General features: G+C 43.6%; 1 protein-coding gene across 1 annotated transcript; it reads left to right on the top strand.

Annotated features, from left to right (window-relative positions):
- Window positions 1-3,005: 3,005 nt before the first annotated feature.
- On the top strand, window positions 3,006-5,857 carry LOC146640265 (uncharacterized). Its single transcript, XM_085358911.1, has 7 exons — window positions 3,006-3,071; window positions 3,660-3,739; window positions 3,864-3,887; window positions 4,118-4,371; window positions 5,379-5,495; window positions 5,570-5,691; window positions 5,783-5,857. The coding sequence occupies exons 1-7, from the start codon at window positions 3,006-3,008 to the stop codon at window positions 5,855-5,857; spliced, it is 738 nt and encodes a 245-aa protein (XP_085215037.1).
- Window positions 5,858-11,306: the final 5,449 nt, after the last annotated feature.

Raw genomic sequence — 11,306 nt, 5'->3', positions numbered from 1 at the left:
AAGTAAAAAACGTCAAATTGTTTCTGAAGCTATACCATAGGGTGGCAGCAGAGGACTTTTAAGTGCATTCTCAGAAGGCAATTTTAATGTCACACCGGGGTGGATGTACCTCAGGAAGTTTTGGTGTTTTGGTCCCTGGCTGATCCAGTTTGTTTGAAAGATACCAAAGTTGTTCACAGATGCATTCATCAGGGTCTAAATGTTGGATACAGAATGATCTGACTCAGGAATTGTCCCAGCTTTTATAAAGCGCTTTGAGTGCACAGATAGAATAGAAAAGTGCCTTAAAGTCCATTTACCATTCACTCCCAGAGTTGCTATTTTTTTTTATTGTAAAGCAGTTTTGCTCTACGATTATGGCTGTCAAAGAGAACCACATTTTGTGCCATTCCGAGTTTTAATTTTTGTGCTATTTTGGCTGTGCTGAACGAATAAAACCCCATATTTGCTAGTAGATATAATTTTTTATTTTCATTTTAGAATTGTTGTCTCATTTCCTTAAATAAGCTTAAAATGGCTAAGCCATGCAAAAGCCGCCACAATTTATCTTCCGGCCAAAACATGTCCCATTTAAACAAGTGAAAATACAATTTTTGATCCCAAATCAACTAACGAATTCCTTTATGCTAAGATTTCATTTTTGACAACTTGCCTTTAATGTTTTGTTTTTATATTTGTCCAACCAAATGGGTGTCTTGCTAATGAAATGATGAACGTGTGCTGCTAATGATGTTAGATAATTTTGTGTGTGCAAGTCTTTTTTTCTTAGAAGGCCACACTGTGTGTCATAAACTAATTCAATAATAATTACTGATAGGTGACCTTTCAGAGCTTCAAAGCTATCTCAGCAGCAAGAACCAAAGCTCAGGTAATTTATGCAACTGCACTGCAGCCATGGTTAGAAGTATGAGCAGTAGTGCAGGAGCACTCTGCAAGAAGATGGCAAGACTTTACAGCACAGAGGAGCCTCTGGAAAAGACACATCATACTCCTCCGGGCTGACATGGAGGAGGCCTCGGACGTAGAAACAGACCAGCTGGAGTCCAACTCTGACTCATCTGAAGGTGAGAGTGAAAATATGGTTGAAGCAGTCACAGGATGGACTCCTTATCCCCATATTTTGGTCTTCAACAAAGACTGCAATGCTCTACTACCTCCCAGTAGCCAAAGGTTTGCACTGCTGCTGATGGATGAAATCCTGCAGCAAATTGTGGCCATGCTAAAACCTTGAATGGGAAACACTTAGTGGCTTATGTAGGGATGCTCATCTTTGATGGTGTTTACAGGGCAAAACTCTTCTTCTTTAACGGGTAAAATCCAAAAACTATAATATTTGATATTTATATTTCAGGCTGAAGTAGTTTTAAAAGACCATTGGTCATTGGTTTTCAAGATGGCAGCTTGTAGTGAGGTTGTACTAGGGAGTGCTAGTACACCAGTTTACTGATTCTACACCCATAACTTTAGAAATGCAATTTATTACAAGTTACTACAGTGACATTATCTGTAAGCCTGGGATGAGCATTAGCAGCTACTTTTTGGGACAGTCTGACAACATGCCGTGAAGGAAAGTTGTAATACCCAACACTGTGGGGGACCCCAACTTGCAGAGCGGAGAGGCAAATGAGGGAACTAGCATGGGAACTGATGCAGAGTTGAATATTGGAACACATCCATTAGTTTGTGAGGTGATTCAGGAAGTAACTGTGAAGTCATTGAAGATAAACTCGAGCCGGGTCTCCCTGCTATTTACAAGCACAAGGGAAACAACTGGAGGACCATGAGACGCACATAAAGGAAGCGGACGCCCGGATCTTGGCTATGGCGGATGTCACGACGGTGACCCTGGGCAAACTCCAATCATTGAAGAAGTGGGTAGAGGAACTAGCACAGCATGCTGATGACTTGGAAAATACAGGGTGGGCCATTTATATGGATACACTGTAATAACATGGGAATGGTTGGTGATATTAAAGTCCTGTTTGTGGCACATTAGTATATGTGAGGGGGCAAACTCCTCAAGATGGGTGGTGACCATGGTGGCCATTTAGAAGTCGGCCATCTTGGATACAACTTCAATAGGAAGAGGGTCATGTGACACATCAAACTTATTGGTAATGTCACAAGAAAAACAATGGTGTGCTTGGTTTCAACGTAACTTTATTCTTTCATGAGTTATTTACAAGTTTCTGGCCACTTATAAGATTTGTTCAATGTGCTGCCCATTGTGTTGGATTGTCAATGCAACCCTCTTCTCCCACTCTTCACACACTGATAGCAACACCGCAGGAGAAATGCCAGCACAGGCATCCAGTATCCGTAGTTTCAGGTGCTGCACATCTCGTATCTTCACACCATAGACAATTGCCTTCAGATGACCCCAAAGATAAAAGTCTAAGGGGTCAGATCGGGAGACTTTGGGGGCCATTCAACTGGCCCACGACGACCAATCCACTTTCCAGGAAACTGTTCATCTACATCATCCTGTAGCAATTTCAAATATCCAGTGGCCTTGAGGTTTCCATTGATGAAGAATGGACCCACTATCGTTGTGCCCCATATACCACACCAAACCATCACTTTTGTTGTTCCAACAGTCTTGGAGGGATCCATCCAATGAGGGTTAGTGTCAGACCAATAGCGGTGGTTTTGTTTGTTAACTTCACCATTCACATAAAAGTTTGCCTCATCACGGAACAAAATCTTCTGCGTGAACTGAGGGTCCTGTTCCAATTTTTGTTTTGCCCATTCTGCAAATTCTGTGGCCGATCTGGGTCATCCTCGCTGAGATGCTGCAGTAGCTGGAGTTTGTAAGGGTGCCATTTGTGAGTAGCTAATATCCGCCCAAGGGATGTTCCACTAATGCCACTCGCCAGTGACATGCGGCGAGTCGCTGTGGGCTCTTGCTGAATGAAGCTAGGACAGCCACTGATGTTTCTTCATTAGTGAGTTTTCTTGCTTCCAGATTTTGACAAATCCAACACTGGTAGAATGTGGACCTTGTCATGATGATCATAGAAGTGGTGGCGTCCATTGCTGCTTTTGTCAGATTCTTGCCGCTTGCCAACAGGGTACGATTTCATAAGCACGTGCAACTGTTTTATGTTTTACAGAAGGCTGCAAGGCTTGTCATGGTGTCTGCTGTTCTTTTCATATTGAGAAACATTTTAAATGAGTCTGAAGGAGACTTTGTGTTTTTTTAACACGAGTTGAGCAAGTTTAAATATTCCATGTACAGACAGTCCCTGCGGCAGGCAATCTGAATTACACATGCCTTTGCAAACACTGGTGAAGAAGGACTGCCTGAAATGCACCAAGTTCTCAACCAAGTAGTAATCTTATGACCTGTTCAGCCTTTTGTCCTGGCCCATCGAGCAGGCGAGATCATTGCAGTTTGAGGCAGCGCTAAGTTATTCTTTTAGTGTTTCTCTTATTGTTCAATCAAAACTTTGCAAAAGTATAGAAATATGTTTGCACTTATTTCCCATTTGCAAGTTTAAAACCCCAAGATTTTTTTTTCTTTGCCTTGTACTATCGTACAGGGCAGTAAAGAAACTCGCCAGGACAAATTCTTTATCGCCCTGTACAATACAAATCGTGCCTGTAGCACACCCATTGAGTACCACTGTGTTGCTCAAATATCCGTTCTGTTCTCTCAGATATGCATTGAGATGGCCGAACCTGGTGGATTAACACAGGTGATGGAGAGCAAAGTCACCAAGGACTATTTATCTGCTTGGTAAGTGTGTCCCACGATCAGAAGTGAGAAAAAGAGGAAATTTATTTTACACTGTGTTTCTTCATTTTCTTTAAAGTGTCTTCATGTCTGTCTGACCTTGTGCTTCTTTCTCTCCTCTTCATAGCAGTAAAGCTGGACGTATTGAGTCGTGAGTATCTTTCTTTTTCAGCTTTAGTGGCAGAGTCAAATATACCATACGCTCCTCAAGGTCGTCTGTAGTAAACAGTTCCCAAAGATGCAAAAAGAGCAGCATGTGATTTAGATATAAGCAACTCTAGATTAGGAATTTGAAATGGAATTTCTTATTTCACATGAACATTTTGTGACAACAAACCTCTTTTCGTGGTAACCTACTGGCATCTTTGCTTTCAAATTCAGTTTGAAGAGCCTGAAACAGCGTCTGCAAGACTCTGGTGACAACCTCAAAATGAAAACCAAGAAGACCGCAGAATCGACTGATGCAGTGACCAAAGGTGACTGCCAGGCGGAGAGCCAGAGGACCGAGGAGGAAGCAGGGACCCAGCCCGATGCTGCAGCCGCCCCTGCTGGACAGCAGCCAGAGCCCAAGTGTCCTGATGACGAGACACAGGAGGGAGAGGAGAATGATGGATGGAGCATGGCCGACATTAAAGGTACAAAGAGCTGCTTTAAATCAGCAAAATACACCGCTCTGACAGCCAAAACACAGTAAAGTGAATATAAAAAGACAAGTTGTGATATTTTGTGGCTCTGATCTCATATTTGTGCTCCTCACTGTGCTACAGACATTCAGCCTGGTGGTAGTAATATATTTTATATATGTGGTGTTTAAGAAATGCTCCGTTGGTGCGATGACTATGTCCCACACCATCACCAGCCTGAGATTTTGATACAAGGCAGGATGGATCCAAGATTTCTGACCCTACCATCCTAATGTCACAGCAGAAACTGAGATTCAACAGACCAGGCAGCGTTTTTATTTTACAGCGTTGCTGAGCCTGTGTGAATTGTACCCTCAGTTTTGCGTTCTTAGCTTAGAGAAGTCGAACCCAGTGTGGTCTTCTGCTGCTGTAGCTCATCTGCTTCAGTGTTGGATGTGCTGTGCGTTCAGAGATGCTCTTGTGCATTGTAATAAGTGGTTGTTTGGCTTGCTCTGGCCTTCCGGTCAGCGTGAAGCAGTTATTTCATTCTCCTCTAAACTCAAAAATGCATTTCCTCCAGGGAACTGCCACTCACTGGATATTTTCTGTTTCAGACGGTTTTATGTAAACCCTAGAGATGCTTCTGTGGGAAAATCCCAGCACATCAGCAGTTTTTGAAATGCTAAGCTCAGCAAACATGCCACGTTTAAGTGACTTAAATTATTTTTCTTCTTCATTCTGATGCTCAGTTTGAATTTCAGCAGGTCACCTGACCATGTCTACATACCTAAATCACTAAGTTGCTGCCATGTGATTGGCTGATTAGAGAGTCGCATTAATGAGCAGTCAAACAGGTGTACCTAATAAAGTGGCCGATGAACGTTTCAGCTTTTCAAGTAAATCGAAATCATTTGTTCAATTATTATTGAGTTATAATTGAATGTTTAAATATGTTATAAACCCAGTGGCTCCTGTAGCAGATTCGTTGATGATTAACGTGTCGCTCTTTTCATTTTCAGTTGTGGCTAAACGCAGGAGGGAGCTTGTCGGAGCTGAGGCAAAGCGATCTCGCTCTCAGTCTCCGTGTGTTGTAGCAGATTTCAGACTGCCTCAGTTCAACCCTAACAGCCCCATCGGTCAGACACACACACTCTAAATTCAAATGTGTTGTTAATACTTGTCTAATCTTCCTGTTTCTGCTTCTCTGCAGGTCAGGAGTTTGTGGTCCCTAAATCAGGATTTTTCTGTAACATCTGCTCTGTTTTCTGCCTGAATGAGAAGACCGCCAAGGAACTCCACTGCTGCAGCCAGAAACACTACGACAACCTGCAGGTACGCACGCACATACATATACACGATTCAGCACACAAAATCACACTGTTGGCCTAACGATGTTTGTTTTCTCACTTTTCCCTTTTTTTAGAAATATTATGAGGAACGTCGACAAAGAGCTACAAAAGCTTTGTCTCAGACGTCTCCAGGCTCCGTTTCTGACTGATGGACCTGATCTACTGTATTTTTAACACATAACTGTGCAGAGTGTATATAGGATTAGGAGTAGCAACCGATTGAACAAAACCAATGCTTTTTGGCTTTTTCCATGTGTGAGTTTGCTCTTTGCGACGGAGCGACGGACAACTGGCAATGAGATGGCCAGTATCATGGCAATAAAAGCATTCTCGGACAGTCATGGGGACCTGATCAGGGCGCGTTTGACGCTTAGGAGAAACCCTCAAACTCCTCGCAGGTTTCGACAACGGGGCACATTCACGGCGCACAGCTGAAAACGCAACGCGATGGGTCAACACAAACTCATCTGCGAGAACAGCAGCTTTAGACAACGAATCCACCTTTTGCTCATTGATATATACAACAACATTCTCTGGAAGACACGTTTTGAATTCCTCCAGCAGGACCAATTCTCTTAGCTGAGCAAAGTCCTTCACTTTACTTGCAGCTAACCACTTATCAAACAAGAGAGTCTTCTCCCTGGCAAACTCTACATGTGTTTGGTTGGCAGATTTTTCACACGACCGAAACCTCTGGCGATATGCCTCTGGAACTAGCTCATAAGCCCTTAAAATAGTGGATTTCACAATTTCATAATCCAGGCTGTCATCAATAGACAAGCTTGCACACACTTCCTGTGCTTTCCCCACCAATTTACACTGCAGCAACAAACTCCACACATCCTTGGGCCATTTCAAAGTGGTTGCGATGCGTTCAAAGGCATTAAAGTAAGAGTCAACCTCACTTTCTCTGAAAGGTGGCACTAAAGCAATTTGCCTGCTTGCATCAAATTGGTCAGAGGAGAGTGAATCAGAAGATTTACTCACAACTTTACTCACTGGGGTAGAGGTAACATTGCGCTGCCGGGAAGGATCCAGCTCCATAGCCCTTTTGCGGAGATGCATAAGCTCAACTTCTTTGGACTTAGTCGCAAGCTCCACCTCTTTCAGGCGAAGGGCGAGCCCAAGATCCTCCGTAACCAATCCTGTTGATTGTCCGGCTGGGCTAACGTTTGGGATCTGAATGGCAGCAGGAGCCTCCGCCCCTGGCGACACCCGTCCACTGGGAGCTTTTGGGATGGTTGCAGCAGCTTCTGCTCCCGCATCCACCACCAAACCTCCAGTCGCCTCAACCGGCCGAGGTTTCGACTCCGCAAATACCCCCTTATCCACCAGCTGAGCTGTCAGGCACTGCTTAATTTCTGCCTTTTTAGCATGTAAAGGCACACTAACATTAAACAAATCTGCCACCAACAACAAATCCGCCTTTGTGCATCGATCCAACTTATCCACGGTGGGTTGTAGTGCAAAATCATCCACATCAAAAGTCATTGTGACTAGATCACCCCCAACACTACAAGAAAACTGCCAACCAAAAACTGCAGACAACCCACAAAATACAATGAGCAAAAAGAATGGCAAAAGAAAAAAAAAAAAAAAGGACAAGCCCCCACTTTATGTTACGCCCCAGTCTAGGGGTACAGGAACGCAACACAAGTTTGAAAGAATTGCCCCGCCCTGGGCCCTGTTTCAGGAAGCCGGTTTAGTGGAAAAACTGAGTAAGTATACCCTGAGTTAACGAAAACTCTGGGTTTTCGGTTTCACAAAGCGAGTTCAGCTGCAGCCTGAGTGAGTCACTATGACGACACACTCCGTGAAGCTAACCTGCCCCCTAGCAGGTTTACTACAACTAACCCTGACTGTCTCCGCCCCTTTGTCGGAAACCTGACAGTAGGAAGTGTCGGACATGGCGTGCCACTTCCTTGAAGAGCCAGTAGATCGTGAAGCCCAAATTCTCCGCAGAGCTCTCCGCCGGGAGAGAGTGATCAGAGCGCGTTTGGACATTTTATCATTTCCTGATGATTTTCTGTGCGAACGTTACCGTTTCTCAGCACAATCTATAATTTATTTGGATAACATCCTCAGGCCATATATTACGCATGTGACACATCGCGGACATGCTCTCAGTTCATTGCATATTATTTGTATTGCACTTCAGTTTCTTGCAAACGGGAGCTTTCTGTATAATATTGGTGACGCTGAGCACGTTTCCAAGGCTACCGTCTGTCGGGCAGTCAGGAATGTTACAGTTGCACTGAAACGTCTCCTGTACTCGTTTGTGGTGTTCCCCGGTCACAGACCCACAAGATTTATCAAAGAGGGATGCCACAAAATTGCAGGTATCAGGATGAACAAAACTTAATTTATGATGTGGTGATACTTGGACTACTACTTAAATTGCACATTTATTTTCAGGGTTCCCAGGCGTGATTGGCTGTACAGATGGCACTCACATTCCAATCATTGCTCCTTCAGTAAATGAAGGAGACTATGTGAACAGGAAGTCTTTCCACAGCATTAATGTACAGGTACATAGTTCCCTGTAGCATGTCAAACTAACAAATTATTTCATTATAGTAATGGATGCTAATTTGTGTTCTCTGCACTGTGAAGATCATATGTGATGCTGCCAACATTATCACAAATGTGGAAGCCAAGTGGCCAGGCTCTGTCCATGACTCACAAATATTCCGTGAATGTACACTGAGCACAAAATTTGGACATGGTGAGTTGAGAATACTTTAAAATATATAAAGACCAATTGCTTCAGGGACATTTGAACTGAAGTGTACCCTTCTGTCTTAGGAGAGTTCACTGGCTACTTGCTTGGTGATAGGGGGTATCCATGTTTACCCTATTTGCTTACCCCTTACCCTGACCCTGAACCGGGCCCACAGCAGCGATATAATCTGGCTAATTGCAGGACAAGAGCCAGAATTGAAATGACTATCGGAATGCTTAAGGCCCGGTTCCAGTGCCTGCAAAGACTCAGGGTCACCCCAGAAAGGGCATGTGACATTATTGTGGCATGTGTGATTCTTCACAACATTGCCACAATTAGAGGAGAACACTGTCCTTCTGAACCAAACATCAGCAGTGATCCAAACCATGAACATCCTGACCCTCCCACGGACATACAAGATGGAAGAGCAGTCAGAGACACCATATGTCACAATCATTTCCTTTGACCCATCACCTCAACATGTTGAAAGAAGAATAAACAGATTTTTTGTTCAACTGGCTTTATTGGTCGCCTGTGTTTCCTGTACACAAAGTATTAAAAGATGTAAACCTCATAAAGTGTCTCTGTTGCTTCCTCCTCTGTAACAGCTGTCAATGTTTCTTCATTATTTTCCTGTAGTAAAGAAATAAACAACATTGCTGTTCTACTGTAAACTCATATAATCTGTGGAGTATTACTCACAACTGCATGTTGGTCTGGCTCAACAGGAGGCTGCACCAGATGCAGTACACCATCACCATCAACTGATAGAATATGAGGTTTATACAGGTCACTTATAACTTACAAGGGACCAAATGGCAATTAACAAACATACCTATCACCTTACACTTCATTGTCATTATGCTCTCAAAGACAACCAAGACTGAGGGAAGGCAAAATCAGTCGGAAAATAACTTCACTACAAAATAATTCATTATGGTAAAGAGTTTATCAAATGAATGTGTCGCACTGCAAAGGTGACTGTGAAGAAAGGATGTATGCACATCATGTATTATTTTGAATTTACCCCTTATGTAGGCACTTGTGTCTTGCGGGGTTATTGCCTCAGAGGATGTCCCCGCAGAGATGCCTTCGGCCACAGGGCGCCCACTGTTTTGGCTGAGGGCAACTGCTCAGCCTCTGTGAGTGGTGGTGGTGGAGGACCCCCACCTGTTTTTCGGGCCTCCGCTTTTTTTCTGTTGGCTATAACGGGCCACATTTGAGCATACAGAGTAAGCAAATATGTACTTGTAATGTGCTCAGATAATTTCAATAAGTGCTTACAGAAAGAAAATTAATGTAGCCTCTAACTGCAATTGATTTACATCGGACAAACAGACCAAGCACTATGGCTCATAATACAATTACACCTTACCTGTTTGGACTATATTTTTATATTTCATTTTTACTTGCTGCCAGGCACGTTTGGGGCCTGTTGGGTTGCACCTGCGCTCACATCACATCACAAAATAAAATGTATAAAATAACAAATAAAATAACATATGATAAAATAACGTGTTAAATGGGTGGAAATCCCTCGATCAATGTTTAAATTAACACTCACGCATTGACTCTGTCGGCTATGTTTTGCCATGCATGCTCCCTTTCTTTTGCAGCTGAGGCTGTGTTACTTTTTTCCGCGGAATTTGCATGTTATCGGCATATGCTGCCATCAGAATTTCGGCCTCAAGCGCTGTGAAATACATTGACCGCGCCTTCTTTCCCTCCGTCTCCATGGTGACTCGCTTAATCTGTGCTCCGCTTATCAGGGCTTTATGTATCCTCGTCCGCGCGCTTCACTTGGAGTTAAAGCAACTCCGCGTTGACTGAACTACTTGTTATCAGCCTTTCTGAAACGGAATATTCCGAGTTGGACAGTTCGGGGTTACTCAACCCTGAGTATCGTTTTTCACTCTGAGTTTTCTAAACCGGCTTCCTGAAACAGGGCCCTGGTCCCCAAAACCATACACAAAGGGAAACCAATTTCTTAGTGAATCGTGATTTATTTTTCTGCACTGCAAAAATGAAGCTCCGGGGTGAACAAAGGCCAAAATAACAAACAAAACAAGCTAAGTCAGGAGGAGGTGTTATCTACAACCCTATGTGAAATCAAATATCAAACAAAAGACAAGCGCTACACCTAACTCCCTAACTGAAATAAACAGGAGAAAACAGTGCAAGGAAAAACAATAAGGCAGCTCACCCCTTCTGTTGCAGTGCTATTTACTAGTGATGGGACGTTCTGTATCGAGGCTTCGGAGCGTGTGTCGAGTAATGGAGGGGGCGTTTCCGCGAAGCGCGTATCGAGGCTTGCTTCATTTATGGGAGGAGCTGAAAATGATGACGTCCGAAGCCTCGCTGCCCGGCTGTACCACGTGACTGGTTCATGAAGTGGTTCGAACTTTGCCGCGAGATATGACAGCGATATAAAGCCCTCAGACTTCATTCAAAAATGTGGGTGTTTGATGGAGAGTTGCGGTTAGTGAGAGTTTGGAGACCGTATGGAGGTTTATGAGAGTGAGGAAAGTCAGGAGAGAATGGAGCCAGCTAAGAAGAGGAGGATGTCCTCCCCTGTGTGGGAACATTTTGATCTTATTCCTCCCAACAAGGTATGTAAATTTCTACAGAAGATGTATTTTCATGATACTGATGGTGCAATACAATTTATGTTGAGCTGTCTTGACTTTTGTACAAGGTGAAGTGTTTGCTATGTGCCAGGGAGCTGGGATATAACAGCAACACCTCATCCATGCTTAGGCACTACACAGCTTTGCATGAGAATAAGGGGGACACCGATCGTGGAGCAAGACCAGGTGAGCCATCAAATGCAATGATAATATAGGATGCAGTAATGTTACTAAATGATATAACAATAT

This window comes from Diplotaxodon limnothrissa, linkage group LG1 (assembly GCF_057381915.1).
Source record: "Diplotaxodon limnothrissa isolate DT_005_m linkage group LG1, D_limnothrissa_male_GT1.1, whole genome shotgun sequence".
In the NCBI taxonomy this organism is placed as follows: domain Eukaryota; kingdom Metazoa; phylum Chordata; class Actinopteri; order Cichliformes; family Cichlidae; genus Diplotaxodon; species Diplotaxodon limnothrissa.
This window is presented reverse-complemented; position numbering and strand designations above follow the sequence as displayed.